At 35.0% G+C, this 25,159-nt stretch overlaps 1 protein-coding gene across 2 annotated transcripts in view; it reads left to right on the forward strand.

Annotated features, from left to right (window-relative positions):
- Positions 1-25,159, forward strand: part of LOC129002290 (E3 ubiquitin-protein ligase RNF144A-like) — a 157,656-nt gene that overhangs the window by 83,316 nt on the left and 49,181 nt on the right. For both annotated transcript variants that reach the window (XM_054429975.1, XM_054429976.1), the window contains exons 3-4: positions 11,835-11,893; positions 13,786-14,438. In XM_054429975.1, the coding sequence (XP_054285950.1) occupies positions 13,797-14,438 (642 nt within the window). In that variant the 5' untranslated portion in view covers positions 11,835-11,893; positions 13,786-13,796. The remainder of the gene's footprint in view (positions 1-11,834; positions 11,894-13,785; positions 14,439-25,159) is intronic.

Raw genomic sequence — 25,159 nt, forward strand, 5'->3', positions numbered from 1 at the left:
TTTCCACTCGTTGGGCATCAAAGTTTTTACAATATGTTGCATGACGTTCCAATATATCATTAGTGTAAAAATGTTGTAAACAAAATTTGCAAAAATGCTTCTTATGGTCATCTTTTGTAGAGTGGAACATTAACATATTAAAATCACGAATTAAACAGTAATGTGATTTACGACCTTCTTGTAATAATAATAAATCTATGTGAGTATTTCTATTTAGTTTGGTTGTTCTTAATGGATATATACATTTCTGGTCTTCAACTCCAAATACATTAACACTTATATTATTCTGTCTTTCGAATTTATCTATATCAGATATTTTTACGGGATATTTTATATTTGTCATATTTAACTGACTTACGTAGGGTACATAGTTAGAGACCCTTTCAGCATGATCATTAGCATTCCTTGGATATAAAGCTGCTAAAATTGACCAAAGAAAGCATTTATTATCCAAATTTTTTATATTTAAAACTGCTTTTGTCAATTTAATACTCTCTGGTGTGGGAATGTATGATTTTGGAGTTAAGGGCTTATACTTGTAAACATGTAACTGCCAATATTTAGTATGGTCATAAATCCATCCACTGCCTTGGGCTTGATATTTGTGTATAGATGCATCAATCTTTAAAAGAGCATTGTCAATTTGAGGCTTTAAATCTCTCTTCTCAATAGTTAAGGTGGTAATGCTTCTAAAATCTGCAATACATTCTTTCTCATTAACTAATTTTCCATTTTGATCCATAGAATATTTTATAAATTTGATTCTCCTTACTAAAGTCCATTTTATCGGCAGAGGACAAGAGTGAAGAGTATTTTTAAGTTTAGTTTTAATCGATTCACCAACAAATTTAATCATTGTATATGGACATTTGTTGCAAGAATGTACATGTCTTTTAAAATGACCAACAACATTTCTTTTACAGAAACTACAAGTCTTGTGAGTTATTAATATATGAGATTTTAGAGCTATGTTACTATCACAGATTAAATTACAAACTTTACACAGTTTTACCTTGATTTGATGTATCAAATTGTAGTGGCGAATCAGGTTACTTTTGGTGGAGAATGACACAGAGCAGTGTTGACATGTAGCCTTCATTTTATATATGTAACAAAAAACTAGGTTGGCATCTTCTATATAGTTGAAATTACATTTTAACAATTTCAATTAGTGAGAAATAATAATTTAAATCAGAATTTTAAATGTTAATATTCAAAACAATTTTATACAATAAGATTTTATAATTGCAATTTTCAAAATCAAAACTAGATCAAAAATTAAATTTGTTAAATAAAAAATACTTTTTAGCAATTCAGAATGTTGAGTCTACATTTATACAGTGTGTGCTATAGAGAAAACTACCTATGTTACCTGTGTTACCTTAATGAGTGAAATTCAGCTAATTGTATAAAAATCAGGACTTGTTATATTTTAACATAGTGGAAGTTATACAAAAATGACAAAGTGTCATGAGAGAAAAATAATATAAGTTTTAAAGAAAAATCCTGTAAAATTTTTTCTAAGTTCAAAAATAAGGATTTTAATGTTTAAGTTTCACTGCCATAGTAACTGTTGAGAAATACTCTTTAGTATAAATTACATTTTGACAATTTCAATTAATGAGAAATAATAGTTTAAATCAGAATTCTAAATTTCAATATTCAAAACAATTTTATACAATAAGATTTGACAATTGCAATTTTCAAAATCAAAACTAAATCTTAAAGGTTAAATTTGTTAAATAAAAGAATACTTTTTAGCAATTCAGAATGCTGAGTGGAGCGACACAGAGCAGTGTTCATGTAGTCTTCATTTTATATATGTAACTAAAAACTAGGTTGGCATCTTCTATATAGTTGAAATTACATTTTTAACAATTTCAATTTGTAAGAAATAATAATTTAAATCAGAATTTTAAATGTTAATATTCAAAACAATTTTATACAATAAGATTTTATAATTGCAATTTTCAAAATCAAAACTAAATCAAAAATTAAATTTGTTAAATAAAAATACTTTTTAGCAATTCAGAATGCTGAGTCTACATTTATACATCGTGTGCTATAGAGAAAACTACCTATGTTACCTGTGTTACCTTAATGAGTGAAATTCAGCTAATTGTATAAAAATCAGGGCTTGTTATATTTTAACATAGTGGAAGTTATACAAAAATGACAAAGTGTCATTAGAGAAAAATAATGTTTTAAAAATAATAATAAAAATAATAAAATAATAATAATAAAATAATAAGTTTTAAAGAAAAATCCTGTACAATTTTTCTAAGTTCAAAAATTAGGACTTTAACACGTAGAGTGCGGCCGTTCCCGATCGGGTACGGTGCTTGGCCCCCGTACGGTGCGTCCGTACCCCATCGGGAACGCTCGGTAATGCCTTTTGTATATCTTCGTTTTTGCTCCAGCGTCGGCCGAAAGCGGACCTATACGACGTTAGCGTGTAGTATGTGACTTGCATTTTGTTGTGGTGTAGGTTGGTAGTAAATTTCCCCGTAAAATCCCCGTCTGGCAATCTCAAAAGTCTTCTTTTTTTCCCGTCTTTTTCCCTCCATTTGGCAATACAATTCCAATGGGACCGGCTACGTTCGAAGCAGTGCTGCTATCTGTGGGTGTTTAGCGAACTACATCGACTCTCGTTGTAAAGCAGGACATCCCCTCACGTTATTTGCTATTCGTCAGACCAAAATTGAAAAGGCCAATCACACGCGGCAATCGGGTTTACTCGACGCTGAGGGCTGCGCCGCACTGGGGATACGCCCGCTATTTGACGTGCCGCAGCGAACGTGTTAATGTTTAAGTTTCACTGTCACAAGTCTTTTGAAAAATACTCTCTCTAAGTTTCAAATAATAAATACACAGACAGGCAGTCACCTAACTAAGTCATTTCCGCACGAGCAAGCGAGGAAGTGTCCATACAACTGCAATTAATTATACAGACAGACCAGTCTCAGACATTCTATTCGCTACCGAGACAGGGGCGTGGCAGCGTAGGATGTCTAGACAGGTCCACGGTGCCAACGCCTTCCACTAGCCCAGCCCCGCATGTAAAAAAAACTTACCAGAGGAGAGAGATCAAGATGGCTGCGACGGAAGGGGACTTACTGAAGGAACCGGTTTTCCCCGCCTTTTTATATAATTCCCAGCGAGTGAATTCATAAAATAATTTTTAACAATTGCAGTGTATTTGTAAAATTTATTTTAACAATTTCTGGAGAAAATTAAAATATGAAAGTACAAATTTAATTTAACACCTGTCACCTGTCATCACATCAATCACTGTCAATACGTCCGACGCCGCGCGCCTGTCTAGACATCTGGCACCACGCACCTGTCTAGACGTCTGGCACGGCGCACCTGTCTCGGCAACGAATAGAATGTCTGAGACTGGGCTGTCTGCATAATTAATTGCAGTGGTCTCAACACTTGCGCATTCAGGATCACCGAACCTTGGCGGAGGTACCCGAAGTAGCCTTGATGTGTTGTTAGTGTCGCTGTTGAAAGTGAGAAGACCGGTCACACTCAAGGCCAGCAGCATGCCCGAGTTTACGCAGTAGTTATATATCAATGGTTTACGTACAAACCTCGCACTGTCAAGTTGATGATTTTGAGAATATACTTGTGAATATATGTGGATTTGAAATAGTAATGAAGTTATACAATGGTATTGAACATTTATATTGGGGTGTACAGGCGAAGATCAGGATTTTTGGATTTGGTGGCTAAAAAATGATCCCCATAAGAATAACATGGGAAAAACGTGCCTAAAGTGGGGTCATACCGGTAGTTCACCACTACTCCGGTTAATTTGTTCAGGATGGAAAAGATTGTTATAATTTGTAGGTAAGATATGATGTTTAGTCTAAATCTACTCGTAAGCCAGCTATTTTTTAGTTTAACACAACTCTCAAACGAACTCAAGGCGTTTGTTGTAAAATTACTGATATACAAGGAAATCAATTCGCCTTCTACATCGATTATTTATAAAACGTGCTCATGTTAATTTTGTAACGCTAGCATTATTGCTCAACTATTACTTAAACACTAAATAAACTAATTAATGCATTTTCATGAAGTCGAGTAACATGCAACTAACTATATATGCAAATAACTATAATATGCAACTAACTGCAGTAACTAATAACATGCAAAGTATATTTGCTTGGCGTAAAAAATGTACACGACAAAAATGTGAAAATGTCGAACAAGTTGTTAAACATGTTTAATAATGTATTAATAACGTTTTCAATACATTCTTCAGCACCACTTAACAAAAATCTGCAGGGTATGTCCAGAATTGAGGGTCTCAAAAGTGTCTATAAATAAAGGGTCTATAGTCTTAGACTATAAGACCCCCTTATAGAGGGTCTATAAACCGTGTCTGCGTTGTTGAGCAAGTTACAATGCTAAATGATGTGGTTTCGATTCTAATTTTGAAACATCTCTTTCACATCTTTCAGTCATTATTTCATTATTTCGTCCTTGACTGTAGACTTGCATTTACTTATTGTTCATCATATTTATGGAACAGATTGTAAAGTAAACAAAAAAAAACCATAGTACAGTATTCCACGATCTTTTTCCAAGTTCAAAGATTTTGACTTTTAATGCCACATTGTAAGTGTCTAACGGCGTACTACTGAGCCCTTGTCTATGGTTATGGATAGCTTGTAATTTTGTTTGCACAACTGTAATAACACCAATCCCAGTATTTCTACCGGTTTCCCAGCAGTAATGCTATATACTTAACTTAATTGGGTTTTAAACTGACATTCTACGGGCCTGTGGACAGGTGTGTTGAACGTTTGAAATGTAAAATATCTATGTCTCATTTATGTAGATTGTATAGTTAAGATGTTTAACTATTTCATACGAGTAAGGTCATTTCAAATTCGAATTCATAATATAGGAACCCACTAAATAAATAAATCATAATTAGGATTAATGTAGGTTGTTTAAAAATTTTTGTAGAACTAAACAGGTACAGCTGTTTAGGCAACAATGGAAAGAGTTCCTTCCCAATGAATGCAGTTATTTATGACGAGGAGTGTGATTTATGTTTTTCGCAAGTTTCGTTAACAAGTTGCAAATGCTCCAGTTCTAGCAAACTCCGACACACATCATTTTATCGCTTTGTAGTACCCATTTAGTTAAAAAATCTGTCACAGTGGACCAAGTACCCAAGACAAAAAAATAACCGAATCAAAACAAACTTATAAACATGTCCATTCCATTGTTGGCATTAACAGCTGTTTTACTCAAAGCAAACCAATACTGTACTTCAATAGTTTAGTTTCGCACCATTATTTTTTAAACACCCTGTACAAGATCATTGATTTGTAGAGGTATCCAAATGTAATGGTTCAATTAGATGCTTTCAATAAGTTTTCTAGTGTAGATTGAATTTTTTTAAGTGATACAAGTTCTACCTTAAATGGACGTTACTACAAAATGTACATGGATAAACGTTTATAGAAAAATACACCTGGTACATTAACATACATACATATAATGTACATTGACATACATAGCGTGGGCAATGACATAAGGGACAGCTCACGTTAAATGTATCCATCGAAGTTCCCTAGAGACAAGTTCACCTGAGTAGTAAGTTTAACTGGTTCTGACGGAACGTTTAATCCAGTTCATTAAAGGCTAATCCACTTACCTTAACTTTCAGAAGCCTTTGCTAGCTTTGTTATTATCTATTTTGTTCTATTACAATAATGCTAATTCCGTATTCGTCTCAAACAGTAACGTTCTAGTTACGTACACGATTACGATTACTACGTAAGATAAGTTTAATAAAATTTTATAGTTTAGAGACATTTTAAGTAGTTCGAATATGCTACTATATAAGTTTATCTTTGGATTACGGTGATAAATATATTTTTTAACAAAACTTGTAATAGCTTTCCCCAAAATTATGGTTTATTCTTTCTACAAACGTAATTGGTCTTCTTATTTGTCTATGAAGTTTAATTTTCGTCGATCTAATTATTCAGACACGGTAACACATTTTTTTAACTAGACCTACTTAAGTATAATTTTAGGCCTACCCGTCCTTACGTCAATTTTACCTCCATGTTTTTATAATTTACAAATTCCTCTTCTTTTATAGATTAGCTTGTGCTGTGTTTGTGTGTGTCAGAAAAAACACTTTGTTGCTTGTAATATTTTCGTTTTTCGTTTTACACCTGATAAAAGCCGAATTAGACACTCAAAAATCTGTATGTTTGTTTGATTTGTCTCCCTGCCTGGTGTCAATGAATACACAAACTATACTGGTGTCAACACATAAGCTTCACGTGAAAACTGGAGCACCGGCACCGTTGAAAATGAACATTTCAACTGGCATACTTTGTATTGGATTGGTATTTAGATACTTTTAACTTGATTCAGATACTTTTGACTTGTATACAAAGGAGTATTCAATTTTACCTAAGGGCTTTGTCCCATGGATCGACAAAGTTGCCTTTTTACTATAAAATCATCGTACATCAAATGTATTCATTTGGGTAAAACATAAAAGGAGGCCATGTGACATTCGTTTCTATTAAACCTAAATGATTTTCTGTTCATGAAGGCTATATAATGTGTTTGTTTGTAGCTATTGATAAATTCAAAATTTAAATTTAATAAGTTAAGCTGTTCTGAGCTAAGTAATATTTTCCGCCTACTGCACGTTTCCCGTCCGTGTACATCGTTCACTCAACAGAAACCAATCTCATCGACCAATATACGCCCCTCACCACCTCAATATTGTTTATTTACATCGATTGTTGTGGGTGGAACTTATTAAGTAAGGCCAAGGTTATATGAATGGTACTGGGGCTCAAGGATTTTACCGATCATTTCCTACCACTTTGAATTCCTTCTTTTTCTATGCGTATTTTTACTAGCCTCTATATAATCTTTGTTTATAGTAGAGCTACTCCGCTTATGTGAAATTGAAATTACTACGCAACTAATTTATTATTTCTTTTAGAACGTACTTAGAAAACAATAAATTAATACTATTTAGTAACTTTTTTGGGCAAACAGCAGTTTTCGTTTACACAAATACTTAGTTTATTTATTACTACACTAAGACTGTACTAGTTAAGTAAAGATTTCAGTAATTTTCATTATTTATGCTGTGGGGGTATTTGTGAAGTTAAAATAATTATTTTTATCGAAAGGTTATTTATATTACTGTACATAATTGAATTATTTTACTCATATTTATAACCAACATTGTTGACATTTTATTTCTACACAAATGCGTATTACTTTTACTGGTGACTTCATTCGGAACCTTTTAAAATTAGCCTATACACTATGATTTTTTTGTTTTAATGTTGATTTAAGGCACTAGCCCCCATGATTTCCAGTTTATCATGTTAAGCTGTTGTTGATAAGTAGTACATCGATTGGTTTTCATGGACGTCAACACAAATTGCCTAGCAGATTTTTCCTATTAATGAAAGCAAATATTTTGTTGCTCTAAGGGATGCGTTCATTCATTTTCTGTCAATTTGATTATTATTGAAAATAAGTTCATATCATGTTGTCATTATTGACTTGTAGCTTGAAAGATACAATTTAGAGACAACAATAAAGTATCAATTTTTATGTTCTGAAGATGCGATAATTTTGTCTGCGACGGGTTAGGACCCAACATACTGATCAATGTTTGTGCCAGTCGCCGCCGAGTCTTATAACACCCAGTCATAGCGATCAACTAAATAACTTAAATAGCAATTTCTTTCAAACTATAGAAGTATAGTTAACCTGTAATTGAATACATAGACGTGTTATGTTATTTCAGGTTAAAGTTATACATCAATACATAATGTTACCACAGACGAGGGGCAATAATAGGGAAGGGAGTTCGTCAATATAGAAAAAGTCTCCTTGCCCGAATACGTTTTAGTTTCCTGGTCAGGAGATGGACTAGTAATGGTGGGATCCGAACCACTGTACCACCATACGAGTCCGGTAAACACATTTTGGACGAGTAGCGTACAATATTTTACGCCATGCGACTCTAAGCTAACTTAACAATAAAAAATCTGTAGATTTCCTCATACAGTGTGTTTTTTAAAAACTTGCATCTTTATTTATGTAAAAACCGCAATAGATAGAAATATGCAATTTGCGGGAATCATCTATTGACGTAGGGGGCCCAATTTTTTTGAATTCAACGTTACATTCACATTCCCCCCCTTTCCCCCCTGCCCCAAACTTAATTTTTTTAAATAGCAAGGTACCCCTTAGACATAGCAAATGAAAGAGCATGAAAAAAGAAAATGTTTGATGAAAAAAAAATTGAAAATCGGTTCATAAATTTGTGAGATATTCCCTCCCTCCCACCACGGTAATTATTATTTTTTTTTAATAGCAAGCTACCCCTTGTGACATATCAAATAAAAGAGCACGAAAAAAGAAAATGTTTGGTGAAAAAAAATTGAAAATCGGCTCATGAATTTGTGAGATAATCCTCCCCCCCTTTTCCCCTACCCATAACTTTTTTTTTAATAGCAAGGTACCCCTTATGACATATCAAATGAAAAATAAATTTCACCAAACATTTTCTTTTTTCATGCTCTTTCATTTGATATGTCACAAGGAGTACCTTGCTATTAAAAAAAAATTAAGTTCCGGGGAGGGGGGGGGGATATCTCACAAATTTATGAACCGATTTTCAATTTTTTTTCATCAAACATTTTCTTTTTTCATGCTCTTTCATTTGATATGTCACAAGGGTACCTTGCTATTTTAAAAAAATAAGTTGGTGGCAGGGGGGAAAGGGGGGGAATGTAAATGTAATGTTGGGCCCCCGACGTCAATAGATGATTCCCGCAAACTGCATATTTCTATCTATTGCGGTTTTTACATAAATAAAGATGCAAGTTAAAAAAAAAAAAACACCCTGTATATTCCCACCGGCTAAAGGACTAACAATCACTAGTTATAACCTATAAGAGAGGTTATGTTTTTGTTTATAACCACTCATTGCCAAATACAGTATAATCAGCTGTTTGGTGAACGTTAAAACTCATTACAGTACAGTAGTACGTAATGAAACCCCACTTGATTAAGCTGGCGACAAACAACTGTTTTTCTGGACTAAATCCTTGCTTGGGAAGTCTATCAAAATAGTGTTGTATGGCGTAAAACATATAACCGCTTAACCAGCTGCATCTCCCATGGTTTATTACGGATCCATACCCTTAAAGTATCAGCTATGTCAATCTCGTTAAATCCTTGGGATTATTAAACAGATTATCTGTGATATCTTATTTTACTAAAATATCCTCATTGTATACAGTTTGAGATATACAAAAAATATATATTTTCAGTATTTTAATACAGCCAACTTTAAATCATTTGACGAATTCTTGTACACTTACAAAAAATGTCTATTCAACAGTGAAATAATCTATTAAACAATCCTTCGTAAAAATTTGATATATCTACGCTAACATGAGTAGTTATAACTTCTTAAAATGTCGTGTTTTACAAATAAATAGCTTTCCTGTTGGTCCTCTAATGCTTGAATCCAACCTCTATACTGAGCCTGAGTATACAACACCAACACCACTGCACCAAATCGACGGGTCTTGCGTGACCTAAGAAGATAAACTCTGTTCTGTCAATGCATTTATCCGGAATTATTGTGCTCGCTGACTAACCTTGTTTTACTTAGTACTTTATTGCAATTAGTAAAACGATCAAAATTATCTCATAACATATATTGGATGTGTTCGTAACATTATATTTTCATTTAAGAATCTCGGTTAAATTTATTTGTTGTAGTTTTTTTAAGAGTTGGTTCATTTTTTTAAACAATAAATTTCTTTTAAATTACATTTTCAGTATTAAGTTTTAATTTTCTTTAGCGAATTAATGTCTAGAGAAGAAACAATTACCGTAGATGTGATAGCAAGACCTAGACCCTAGACACTTTTTCATTTTGATGTCCCCAGAGGGCAAAAACACGAATTTTAAAATCTGTTACGTGTTATGTGTATATATGGTAAAACTAAAGTATTATTTGTATTTCGTTTTTACATATTCCACGATTGACAGTCAAGGCGTTTCGTAGTTTTTCAGTGTTTACAATAAACTAGTTTCACAGCCAATCGATCTCGCCATTAGAGTAATTATCCAAAGTGCTTATCAAAGACAATTCACCCACCCCCTTTATCAGCTAAGGGATGGCTTGTTAATTAATTGAAGTTTTTTGTTCTATTTGGATCGATTCGTTCTCTCATTATTTGGTTTACAAATTGTATTCGACAGTCAAAAACTTATATTCGCGAAAGACCAAAATAGAGTCGATAAGTTATGAATGATGGAGATTTATTTTCAAGTACCATACGTTGTTTAGATTAGTGGTTGAGTAATTAATGCTTACATTCTAGCATACAATGGTGTCAAAGTTTTGTGTCACCAATTACGTAGTTTAAACATAACATGCACGTTGATACATCCAGTCTATAGCAGTCAGCTGATATTAATGCCACACCAAAATTTATCAAACAAGCGGCTGCATTTACATACCTTGAGAAGTTGTACATAACCATTAGTTTTACTAAAAATTATTAATATGGTATTATGATTCATAACATGTAATATATCAACATCCCAGTCGCTATATTCGTGAACATTATAACCAGTTTTGTAACACCGTGATTTGCCTTATAAGAATCTCATATCAAATAAAAATAAACTAATTTTTTCCTGTTCTAATCTCAAAATTGTTTTTACGATTTTTTGTTTGTACAACGTGTATTGTCATACTATTTGAGAATTAAAAACAATCATAGATGTATTATTTAGCTCTTTACACAGGGTGGCTGAAAAGTAACTTACACCCCCTTAACTTTTCAACTCTTTGAGATATTTGAAATATTTTTGCGGCAACATTCTTAGATATGAGGGGCTACAATAATTATGGTCAATTTGAAAATTTCGAAATGGCCGATTTTGGTTTTCTTGATGTCAATTGTTATGTTCCGTCAAGACCTGTAAAATGATACCTAACTCGACTATACTTGTCATTTGAAAATTTTGAGCTACCCCCTTCCCCCGCTGCCCCAAAGTGCAAACTTTTCAAAATTGACCATAATTATTGTAGCACCTCATAACTAAGGTTGCCGCAAATAGATTTCAAATATCTCAAATGGTTGAAAAGTTTATGTGGGGTGTAAGTTACTTTTCAGCCACCCTGTATATAAATAACAACAATAAAGAAATTACACTATTATGAATAACGGGCAAGGTAATAATAACAATTATCATCCCCAATCAACGTTAGTTAGACACAGCTGGAGTAGAGAAGTTATCTGTGGTTAGAGTAACGAAAACATTGTGTACACTACTACATACTAGTACTACTTCATACTAGTATGAATGTAAATAGTTATGGGCCTTTACCAATGATGTTGGTATGGGTATGACATTAAAAAAAGTAAAATGTATTTAAAATACTGAGTCAATTGTTATGGATTAGCTAAATTTAATTTCGAGGTAGGTTTCTGACTAGTAATTGTAGAGTTTGATACTAACAATTATTGATAAATTGTTATTTTGCCAACTTTGTAAAACTTGAGCCTAACCAAACTATCTATTTATAAAGTATTTATTGCTCAGTATTATAAATAAATAGTAAAATATGCACCCTAACGTTAGGGAAAACATGTTGATTTCAACGGACTCAAACTCAGCAGGATTAAAACAAATACATGTTTGATTTTGATGCAGGATATAACAGCTTGCAGTTTCCAAGGTCAATGGATGTATTTTCCTAACTTGTGTCGATTTTTCACTTTCAGGTCTCGTGATGCGCAGTTCAAGAGAAGGGATGCCGCCTACAAGATCATACAATAGTTAGGTGAGTTGTTTGACTTTTAGATAGTTATTTTCGTGTTTAGAATGGCAGTGGTTGTTTCAAGAAGGCTTTACTTCTCAAGTATGTATTGTGCACCAGTACTAAATGCCTAACCATAATTTGATCCTTCCTCTAAACTCGTATTACCATTGACTATATATAGTCAGTGGTATTACATAATATAAGTCGGCCTTATAGTACTTGATACTATATACAATATGTACAGTATCAAATACCCTACCTTTTCAAAAATTAGCTTTTTCTGTAGAAAAGAATGCATTACTCATATGTTTTTTCTAAGGTTGATTGATAATATAGGATATTCAGATAAATCTTTTTCAAGCTCGGAAGTTTTATAATGAGTGACTATAACTATAGTTTAACGTAATTGTTAAACTATAGAGTCTTTATCTAAATGTTATGACTGCATTAACACCAGAAGACTTTAATTTACTCTACCAAACAGTACAAATAGTGAAAACATTAAAAATTATGGTAACATTTGAATTGTATTCATAAAACAATGACGTATTAACTTTTTTAATCACATTCAACTAAGCAAAAAGTAATTATAACACGCAATTTATGTGTCCTAAACTGAATGATTAACACAAATTTGTATAAACTTAAATGAATCAACGACACTAAATAAATAGAGGTACTAAATAAAAAAATAATAAACAAAATCAAACAAAGTTTTATGGAAAAACAATAAAATAAAAATTTTTTTTAGTTGACGAAACTTTGCTACTGTAAGTTCTTGCAAAACTGGAATTTCATTAATTTACAGTACTTATACACTTCCTAAAAATAAATGGAACAATATATATACACTTTACCATTTAAATAAATGCTTTAAGTATATTTAAATAAATGTTGTTGACACAGAGTGTTGATCTTGCCATTAATGTAGCGCCGTGCGTCAACAAGATACTATTCCCGCAGAACAGTAGTGTGATGGCGTTGCGTTGGAAGGATTGCAGGCACTACCAAAATTCCATTAATTTGCTGTATTTTACTGAATTACCACCAGAGTATTTTGAACTTTTCATTTGTACGGTGGAAATAATTATTTAATTTACTAAAAATGTTCTCGAAAGTTTAAATTATTTACATTAATAATTATTTTAGATTACCAAAATTCATTTCGGTAAAAGTGCTTTTTACGATTTTAATATTTCCATCGTCAAATAACTGTTTTCATTTAATTTATGTAATTCAAATTTGTTTAATGAATTAACCCATATTTTTACCAAGATTTTTAACTGGTTATTAATAAAAGTCAATACGAATTTTAGGTACCCTACTATACTTTTATGTTGTAATTCTACAAAATAATCACTGTTAGGCGGAGGCCTACCATTTATAATAAAATCTACTACGGAGGCTTGAATCGACACAATCATCTTTGATTCAAATTATATTTGCAATTTATTAATTGAAATGAACTTAACTGTTTATTAGAATAAATTGAAGTTATTTAACAGTCTTGCAACTTTTACTGAGGTGTATACAGCTTTCTTTAAAATTCTGTTATATGTTAATTTTATGTATTGATTAAATTAAGAAACGTAATATTGTATTAATATTGACGCTGTTTTGTTTTAAAGTGTTTAATTATCCTCGCTCGTTAACTTTTTTTTAAATAAGACATAAAAAAAAGATTTAGACATTTGATGTGTGAATGTTGTGACAATAGCTAATAATTTCCATCTTCCCTGTATTGTAAAATCGAGTAGCTTACGCCATAGATAAAACATACTCCCTTACGCTAACATATTTATACTTTTCCTTGTGTCATGTGTTCCCAAAAATTATAAAATCAAACAATCATTACAACAACTATGTACACTGGACAGCCCTCCCTGATGTAAGGCGGTGGTGTGTTGTTGCAGGCCGGGTGGGGATGGCTGCCAGCTCCTGCGCGGAGGTAGCGGCGGCGGCGGCGGGTGACGGAGGCGGCAGTCTCGGCGTAGCTGCGGCGGCAGCGGCATCGTCAGTGCGAAGGTCCAAGTCGCGTCGAGCATCGTGGGAGAGCGAGCTCCAGTCTCGTCGGGCCGTGGTCGCCCGCAGTTGGTACGGAGGGTACGGCGCGCTCCCGGAGGAAGAGGAGGACGAGGTAGAGGTAGCGAGGAAGTTGGTGATGCCTAGCCTGAAAAACCTCGTCTCCATGGCGACGCTGAGTAGAAGAAGATCTTCGTCGACGACGGCGTTGAACTCCCAGGAGGTGCGGAGTGTCCCGTCGTCTGCCAAGTCGGTGACGGCGATCCCTCTACTTCGCGAACCCCTGAGGAAGTGCGAGACGGCGGTGACGTTGTCCACCATGGTACCCCCTGTGAGACCCGTCAACAGACTGAGGATGTCCAACATGTGCTCTAGGTGCTCCAGTATACTGTCTATGGCCAGTAGCTCCAGATACTCCATCAACACCACGGGCTTCGTCAATGTGAGTGAACGTAGCAATGTGATGTGTAAACTCTGTCTCAATGAGGTTCCTCAACACCTTACGTGGACGCTGCAGCACTGCTCGTGTACCTTCTGTGTAGAGGTGAGTTTGCTCTCAGTAGTCAGTTGAACTTACTTAGCTAAGTTAAGGTTCAATGTACCCGTGCTGCTGTGTAGTTGGTCGAAGACAGTGTTCTGTACTCTTTATGGGTACATCAGGTCTAAAAACTCCAAGTTTCTTAATCTCTCGAAGCTGAGGACGTCTTTAACGATCCAGGGGTTTTCATTAAATTAACGTTATTAGATTTTCCTACTTTGGGTAGTGGTAACTAAAAGTTGAACCTAAATCGAACATAGTCATTGTAAGTTACTTAAGTTCTTTTACTCAGGCTTTGGTACTGGCAAAACCTCTACTCGATTGCACTGATCGAATTTGAGCGTAAACGTAGTCTTAGTAAACAGGCAACACAAGTCCCCCCAAGGTTTATGTTTACAAACGTAAAGGTGTAGGGTAAAGTTTGCTGCAATGAAATATTGATGTAAACAACGTGGACCTATGTTGTACATAATATGTATACTATATCCCGACTGTCTTTTAAATCTGTAAAAATAAAATTAAATAGGATTAATTATAGACGAATACTCTTTAGCGTTATGAAGCGTTGTACTATTGATGAATTGCATAGTAAAAAGGTACAACGGAGCCAAAATCATAAAATTGGTGAAATCTCGTGACCACTAGAACTCTAATCAGTCTCCAAAATCATTTGGCGTTTGAAAGTTGAAAAAATGTGTATATTAGAAAACGAGCATAATCTAAAAATTGTCATTTTCAGACGTCAGTTCTTTCTCCGAATTATGTAAAAAGACAGTGTATTGTGTGACAAATGTGTATATTTACTGATAGCTATTGTTATCAGCAGTTTATTTAAACATTCCCCCATAAATAAGTCCATACCCAGTATCAATATAGGCCGTATATAATATTTTTGGAGCTGTATATTTTGCCGCTAAATTCGAACATTTTGAATTGATTTAGAAGTAAAGTTTTACTCTACGATATCAAAGTCAGTTGCACTACATTGTACTCTAGCCCTATATAGGAACACAGTAGCAGTAAAGAGTGTACACATTGTATGTTGTATACAACTCCATAGAGTAGTGAGAGAAAGGTTACCCTCGTGTTTATCGGTTTCCTCTATGACTCAAGACACAGCTGACCTTCAGCGTTAGACGAGGAAATAAGGCTTGTAAACACTGGACGGGTCCTGAGGAAACCGCACAAACCCTTCAATCAGCTGATTGGCTCATTGGCTGCGGCTAGCGTAAAGATTGTTTACGAGTTTCTAATTGCAATTAGAAAAATAATGACTAATAAATAATCGAAGCTAAAATTTAAAAGCTTACTAATAAAAATTAAAAGGTTATCGATAAATGCGAAAGATAATAATGTGAAAATAAGATTAGCCAGGGCTTAGGGCATATTAGATTTGATAAATCAACAGAAATCTGGCAACGAGTGGCTAGAAGCACTGGGAACAAAGTTTGTTAATTCTTATGGAAATTTCCGAAGTGTAAGTTATTATTTGTTTATCTGAAAAGTTACACAATGTCCATCGCTTAAATTTTAGCTTATTGCATACTCTGACAATATTCAATCAATCCTAAACACAAAATATTTAAATCTCTTTGTAGAGTTTTTTCATTTTAATTTTGAAAAAGATGTAACCAATGTAAGGACAGTAAGGAGTGCAATTTTTGCTGTTTTATAATTGAAACCATCGCATTAATATTAATATATTTTTGTAAATCATAATGTACATCCTTATGTAGTGCGATTTACAAAAAACTATTAATATTAATGGGATGATTTCATTTATAAAACAGCACAAATTACACTTACATACTTTACTTGTACTAATAAAGAAAGTAATATTAGCACAACTTCAGTACCGTATGATTAGCAAAAAAGTGTTAACAAAGAGCGCCAGTTAATACAGTAACATTAACACTTACAGTAATTAAATACAATAGTGCATACAATAGGCATGAAATCCAATTAGCCGACCTAGAAAGATAAAATCTTGACTTAAGAGAGCGTTTCCACTCAGCAATGTTACGCCCAAGGCTGTGCCATCTTATAGCGTTTGGTCACGTGAGTTTCCAAAAAACGTTACAATTATAATTAACCTTCATCCTTATCAGTTGATGTTATGTCCGGCCCGCTAGGAAATTAACGTCAAGGGTATATACGTGGCTTGTGAAGTTGGCAAAGATTTAGGAAACAAACCATTGTATGCAGAAGAATTGTAAAAGAGTGGATGATTCTTTAAAAACCACTACACACTTGAAGCGTAAAAGTTCGAGGAATCACCGAAAGTTATACATCTTACAAACTGCAACACAATATATATTCAGGATGATTTCAAAACATATCCTATACATCAGGTTTTACTATGGAGCAAAGATTACACTGAAGTCCACTCGACATAAGCTTACAGTGAAAATAAACTACACTAAGCCATGGCTCGGTCCCCAGGTACTTAAAAATTAATGATCTAGTAGAAAATCTGTCTGAAGTATTCTCCTACACCTTCTCGATTGATCATCAAATTGAGCTACATATTACATTGTCGTACTCATTGGCTTGAATCGCAAAGAACATACTAAATACGTACTCATGGGAAACTTTGATCCCTGGTTTACATGAGGTGTTAGAAAAACAGAGGGCTTCTTTAAACCAAGATGTGGCCCGCGAGACTGAACCATTGAATATATACCCTCAATGACTGAACGCACCAAAACTAAGCAATGAAATTATAGGATTGCTAGAGCTTTTCATGAAATTCAAACTTTAAGCCCAAGATGTACGCAGCAAAACTAAGCAATGAAATTAAAATATTTCTAGAGCTAGAGCTAGGCAAAAAAGCTCTTCATGAAATTCAAACTGTTCAATTCACTGAATATCGTTATGAACTTTGGGCCACATTTCTAGATGATCACACCAGTGCATGTGGTAGTCATTCAACCATTTCACTAGTTAATGTGTTTCCCATGCACATCTTGCTCGCTGAACAGTTTACGCCCTGTTCAACGGTCTTTAATGCCTTGTTTAATGTCTGACTGACAAGGGTATATTGCCTTAAGTACTTTACGTAACCGGAATCGTCCGGTTTTAAGATGTTCGTTATAATTAAGTTTGGCAACTCAGTTGAGTAATTATCATGAAATCAGTTCATGGCTTGTGATAAGTAAAGTGTGGGAGGTTCTAGTGTTTTGTTTGTTTTGGTAGGTTTGATTGTGTCAACTTGTCTAAATAGTGATAATATTTACGGTATTTGGTTTGTATCGCTGCGATTGTTAACAGGTAGGTTATATTATTTGTAAGTTAGCTGGGTTTTTAGTTGTTTTACGTCTGCTTCTTAGAATATGGAACTATGGAAGTACATTGAACATTTACATTGAAGTATTGTTTTACACATCTGCTTTTGTATTAGCTTATTGTGTACTCAATTAATCCAAATAAGGGGATTCTATTACTGAAACATTTTGTTCGACGATATCTTATGAATTAAATATAATTCTCCCCATGAATATTTAAATATTTCTTGTGACTAGCCAACAACAATATTTTATTTAGGTTCAAAATTCGTTGTCAAATGTCTTGTTTTCCAACTTAACCACTTCTTCGACTCTTGTCCTTACGAATGGAAAATTTATAAATGCGTATTATTAAAAATTCCAATCATAATATAATAATTAACGATGAATATAAGTTTTTAAACAAATTTATCGACTTTTAACAGATACAGCCTGTATAATGTGTCCTAAGCGAATTAGCGGAGAGATGTGTGTAACTAAATCAATAACTACTTCAATCTGAATTTCCCGAAACATCGATTGATGTGAATTTTACTTCAGTTTTTAATTCTGAGTCTGTATTTATCTGTATAACCCATGCTGACCCTAATCATTAGGCTTTCGTTGAAGCAAAACTTCCACTCATTCAATATGGCTAAAACCGGACCTGTGTTTCTTAAACAAGCAAATTAAATAGACAGGACTGCCTGAGAGTCGCCTTGACGTCATGCAATTCCGCTGATTGTTTGTAAACAACAGTTAATGCTTATAAACAGAAACGTCAACAGAACACTGAACCATTGACTTTGGATATAGCATTCAGGCAGGCTGTTATTGCTAATTACAAAACCAGAAGCTTGAACTGTGTTTTCATCTCCGGTAGCCAGAGCGCCTTTAGTCGGATAAATGTTTCTTCCTTAGGGATAATGTCACAGTGGTTGCTTAGTTCTTTGCTTTCTATTTGTGCAATTTTATGCTTACGTTAAAAATGTGAAGCACGGTGTAACGTCTTACGTAAACCTAACTAGTAAATTGGTTCTCAAACTCATTTTTTCTTGATGGAATTGTGCTGCAAAAGAAACATGTAACCATGCTTGAACTGGAAGATCTTTTTTTATGTACAAGTCCGTCAAAACTTTCCTGATTCTCACGAATTTCCAACAGAATAGATGCAGCTCGTGTTATCTAGTCTTACAAGTCCGTTTTTTGTATAAACAAAACTCTCTATCTGGAGTTTCTTGAAAATAACTAACCTGATCGTTTCCATATCAGTGTGTTTTTGTATTTATTTAGTGTATACGTCAGCAGCATTTTGAATTGAACAATAACAAACTCTTTTTAAGAAAAATCTGCAAGAACCCTTCAATTTAGTGTGGATACGCCGGAGATCGATCCGTCCCTCTTGAATCGAAGTTCAAAACTCTAACTACTGTACTCTAACTCTGTACTGTACTGTAACTCTGTACTCTGTACTGTAACTACTGTACTCTAACTCTACTCAACTCTGTACGCGCTGTGTAGCCAAACCCCTGTCTATCTCAGCTACCCTTAACAGTATGTGCATAACACTACCATACACACAGCACGAGACTCGCTCAGAGCGAAAGCCAAGACGACACAGTGGCCGTGGAGATTTGCCAAGTTGCAGAAAAGTGGAAGTTGTCTCGGGAAAACCAGTTTCAATCGCTGCACGCCAGATTGCGGTGCGGATTATTTACGTCTACATTGCAGGTTTCCAGTTTCGCATTTCGCACACGGAAACCTGCGAGCGTCGAGAGAGGTGTTAAGTTGTTCTTGTTTAGTCAAAGTCGTGTTTACGCCGAACTAAAACGAATACAAACGTCGTTCTGTTTGTATTCGTATTGCTTCGTTCAAAGGAAATAAATACAATACATACAAACAGTTTACGATGCTACGTTATATGTTAAAAATACACTGTTTACTTATTCTCTGTTGTTCCTCTATTTGTATATGACGCGTGTTTTCAATTTAATTCCTAAAGTTCGTCGGAAATATAGTCATACTATTATTATTGCGGTAGAATGACGTAATCGTGATTGGGAGATCATTGGATAGATTTTCTCCGAAATTCGTCATTGATAAAAAATCAGAGGACTTCACTCTGAATTAAGCTACACAATACATTACTCTCATAACACACATAATACATTTTGCATTCATACTCCCTTTCAAATGTGTTTCTAGATTGAATTCTCCTTAAATTACGTATCTGACAAAAACATGTACAATTTACAATCAATCAATTTAAATATTGTAAAGTTACAATCAACATAACTTTGCAGCAGGTTTGAACACTATGTAACTCGTAATAAGGTACAGGAACGTCCAGAGATTTAAAGATGAAAACAGGATTTAGTTTTAGTTTCGCGTCTGTGATGGACTCACTAATATTGTATAAATTGTTTTCGTAAACTATTGCAATATTATACACGCCACTACAATTTTACAAGTGCTAAGCCATAAACAGACTTGTGTAGTGTCCTCACAGCCTTACGCCTTCCGGCGTGGTAGAGTCCATAAGGAAACGTCTCCAATACGGAAGACATCGTCGACCTCAAGGCATCAATATGGTGTGACGTCGCATCCTAAGCTGGAGGCAACCATGATCCAAACGATAAGTCCATTGTTGGACGAAGTGTCAAAATAAATCGCGCATATAATCACACCTTGCCGCTTTTTTCTGTGAACTGTTCAGCCCGAGGATTCCCGGTACAATAGCTACAATAAAAATTCATGCGAATCGATTATTACCTTCTAATGCGTAGTTGCCCCTTTGGGGCGTAGTTTGAGGTAAATTACTACTAGTTGCTACACGAGATGTTTCCAATAGCCAAATTACGACGGAGCTTTCCGAATGACCATTCTCCTGATAAATTTTGTACCGAGTTGGTCTCTTATGGTTTTGCCAAATAGTACTACAGGAGTAACAGAAGACTTTTTAGAGTCAGTGATCTTGGACGTAACTTATCGCAATTATTAATCGCCGATTCATCTGCAGCAGTGTAGCAATATGAAAGTGTGCCTAACAAAAGAGTGGTTGGTTGTGTGTTGTAGCGCGTGTAGCCCCGTGGAGAACTAAGTTACGCAACTGAGATATCATCATCGCGCTATCAATATGGGCGACGTGGACGTGGACTTCCGATTGCAGCAATCCTACGTATCCGGCCTCGCTGGGGTGACAGCCGTGAGACGGTGGCGAAACTGCGAGAGAGTGCAACAGTTAATTCGTCTGTGAACAAAAATGATTTTGCTTTAGTGGTGCGAAATTTGATAAAAACGGTTCCCGTATGAGATATAGTATTTTTATTTATTTGCTTGAACAGTATAGTTTAAGAAGAATGTATCCATATTTTTAGTTACAGAACTGTTCAAGAGATAGTCCACAAAAATCACATTTGCAAAATTTAAGAAATGGGCGAGATCTGAAACTTACTCTATTATCGCATCAGAAATCCAGTAATCGGCCCTCTCGAAGTATTGCTGTGTCTAAATTTCAGTCCTCCTATATAGTCATGAACTGAATAGAGTGGGTTTTAGGCAGATTCATGTCGATCTTCTATGATGCAATTTGAGCATATTTTTTTTCAGATTAAAGTATTAAAAGTGAAGTAAAGTATGTGTGTCGTGTGTTTGGACGAGCTGTAAGTTAGAGTAGGAACCACATCTGGTCCGATTTACTTTACTTAACATTGATTGAAATGCGGGTTCTACCATTGACTATATATACCGTTCTACACTCTGGCTGGCATCTATGAACTTTGTTACACATCTTTTTTAACTGAACTGTGATTCTTTGCACGAGTTTATCAGGAAAGTATTCTATTTTACTTCATGATTAAAATTACCAATGTTTTAGATTTCGCAAAATAATTGGTACGTCTACACTACAAAAAACAATGCATCAGGACGGCAGTCTATAATGTATTTACAAACGGCAAGAGGTCATTAGCTTTTTGGCTTGATATAAAAGATCATTGAGCTTTAGCCAATCAGTTTATTATTAGTTGACGCTTCACGATGACATAAATTATGACTCCGATCATTATTAACGCTTTCTAATCATAAGATTACGGAGATAACCGAAATCAAATGTTCGGATCTAGCATTAGTAATGTTTAACGAGCTATATTTAAAACTAAGATTGGAAACAATCGTTTGTCAAGAGGCAAGAGGCTAATCAAGGGCAGGGTTGAAAATTTCGCATTGTTTCCGTCTTTGGAATATCTTTCTCGATGCTGACGTTTATTAGGATTGTATTTAAAATATGCGTCAATCAGGTTTTTAAGGCCACCTTTTAGAACCGACAAGAACCGCCTGTTTAAGAGATTAAACATGATAGTGATCCGAGATAATTTTTATGAATTTTGTAAACGTAGACTCGGGTCGATGAAACTTAAAAGCCACCCAAAAACATGTTAGGTATAGTAGGAGGCGACCAAAGTCTCATCTGGATCTCAGGTCCAGAAGGTTGACTGCTAAATTGTATAGTGAACCAGTGGATTGGATTTAGGTCTGTCGTATGACGTTTCCCAATGTTGAACCATCAGTGAACCCCCTGTAAATTGCTTAGACCACAGTTAATTGATAGAATGAAATAAGTGCTAACCAACCATGGCCTAAGTGGTGGGTTTTCTATGGTTTAGAACAGTGGACTTTGTTCTAATCCGTCGTTCCCCGGTAGTGAACCACTCATTTAGTCATTTGTCTGTCAGAATTACTAGTCTAAAGTGTCTAACCCATGACCATTGATTAAGACCAGGACCGAGGAGATTGATTGGGCCTGACAGTGATTCGCGATCATTTCTTGATGTTGTGTCAGTGAACCACTCACATGTCAGTTAGTTGATTAACTGTCAGGTCTGAAAAGTGCTGGAGATGATTATTAGGAAGTGTTGATCCACCAAACCAACCATGCTCAGGGCGATGTAGTACTTGCCTCTGTGGTAATTTGACTCCCGGAACAGTTGATCTGGCAATATTTCAAATCCCGTATTCTCGCTGTTGGACCAGTCGTCACTCGTCAGTTACCAGCGGAGAAGTTTGATATACGATATACCTTTTGTGGTTGTTAGGAAGTATCTCACCCCAGTTCAGGGCCGGGGCAAGGCTGTTTTGTGCTTGTTGTATTTCGAGATACAACGTTCCGGATTTTAGACTGTCAGTTCAGTCGTATATTGATCAGCTTAATGTCACTAGTTAATGGGTGGTTTGAATTGTCTACGTCTACACTATTAACTTTAACATAAGAAAGCTATTACGTTGCTTTGGTGTTTTGTCTCACGGAAACAGTGGTTATGGCAATGATCTCACTTTCTTCGAAGACAGACCGTTGCTCTAGTCTTAAGTTTACCAGGTAACTGTCAAGTATACAGTTTGTTGATGAATTGTGGGTATGTATGAACTTTGCCGTACGTTGTGATGTTGCTTTGTTTTGTCATCCCACGAAACTGTAGATCTAGTGATGTGTCGAACCAGAGAACCAGCAAGTTGATCAGGTGACTGCCCGGTTTACACAGACCTTTTTTGTGTATTCAGTTAAAAGTGTTTAACCTTTGTCCAGGGTCGAGGCAAGGTGTTGCCCGCTGTGGTATTTTTATTCGCGGAACATCGGACCTGGCTGTGGTTCAGTCCAGTGTTTCCCCGTGTCAGACCACCACTGCCCAGCTGATGCCAGGTCCACAGTTGGCGGCTGGTGACACTTACATAACATTAGGTAATCAGCCGGCTTGGTTGCTTGGTTGAAGGCCAAGGTAAATAAATAAGTGACGCAAACAACGAGAATTGATCTTAGAAATGGCTCAAACTGTCCGCTGTGCGAGTGATAGCGATAATAGATGACATTGAGCCAAACATGACGCGTTTGTGCCTACTTTGGCAGGCCTTGAACTTTGGTGACGTGAAGTTTAAAAAATGTGGATAAATGTAATAGAGGATGGTCTGATTGTTTATTTATGTGTGATTGTATACAAATAATTACGAAACATATCGCATTAAAGTTTCAGGGAATTTAAGGGTTAGTTTTATTTTCCTATATATTGTCTTTTATTGTCAAAATCTAACTGTTTTACTGTAACTGTTCTGTGGAAGCTAGTATATCAGACCAGGTCATTCGGAATAGCACATGATTTTATCAAACATTCAATGAACAATGTATAAACCACTAATTATGTTATTTTGTTGTCATATAATGTTATAAGCTATATAACTAACGTCTAATTATTTTAGGCAAGAAACCATTCTTCCATATTGTGTGGTAAACTTACAGCATGAAAGACTATTCATGATATAGGTTGTAGGCCTATTATAAAGAAAACTGATTTTTCAGAATATCCAACCTAAATATTCAAAAATAAACAATAATTCACTTAGCTTAGAGTCGTCAACATTTATGATTCAGAATTTTCCGCAATGTCTTATTTTAAATTCTATTACAAAAGAGCCTTTACCTTAGAGCCTTGTTAGCAAACCTTTGACCGATATAAACCATTAGGAGATTCCGCCTAAAGTGCGAGGCGCGTGACCTTGTACTGTCTGTGAATTGACCATGACCGTTTAGAAATGATACAAATGAGTAATTGCAAAATTCATCAACCGAACGTTCGGTAATCAGTCTGCTATTCGGGTCAAGATTACAATACTTTAACTAACCAACAGATTCGCACGTATCATTTTGTAAAAATGTCTTGTACACAAAATTTTACTTACGCCGATTAAAGATGTAATTTCACAAATTGTTATGAAGATATTGGGTATTTAGTATCTTCAACTCAAAATTTCAATTTTACGATTAAATATTGGTCCCCGTTTATTTTACTTATGTTTCAAACATTTAAAATTTACGACTAATTTATCCGATTGCCGTTTACAGGTAATTATTCCGTTTTATATCAAAAGCTCAAGGGTTTCTCTAGGTAATTACCGCTTATAAGCGCTCTAAACTAGTTTGATCAACGTCATTAAGATCACTTTGCATCTAATTGAGCCTGACTGATACTTCGAACTGTCGTTTGAATGATTTGTCCCATGAGTCATATGGGATTCACCTCAATGACGAATTGAACGATGACTATCATTGTATACTGCAACTGTAGTAACGCTTAGCCAGGAGTATTATAATTCCTTTCCCAGAATTAATATGCGTGTAGTCAAGGTAAACTTTTATGTTTTGCTAGTTTAAGTGCTCGTTTTTACCTCAGTAAAAGTGAAAGCACAAACACAGCCTTGTGTGTGGCACACTTACGCTTATCTAATGATAACGTCCCAAAGGCGCGACGAGCTTTTTGTGATAAACAAGGAAAATTAAATAGACCCACAGCCAATAGCTACGTCGTCACACGCGATATCATGCGGGTAGTTCTGGTGTAAATCGACCTTGAACATAGTACAGTAGTGTAGCAAAGCAAAATCGCTGATCTAAAGTGTTGAAAAGGCAATATTAACTTA

Source organism: Macrosteles quadrilineatus, unplaced genomic scaffold, assembly GCF_028750875.1.
Source record: "Macrosteles quadrilineatus isolate MER2022 unplaced genomic scaffold, UCM_ALF_1.0 Scaffold_9__3_contigs__length_116548681, whole genome shotgun sequence".
Taxonomy (NCBI): domain Eukaryota; kingdom Metazoa; phylum Arthropoda; class Insecta; order Hemiptera; family Cicadellidae; genus Macrosteles; species Macrosteles quadrilineatus.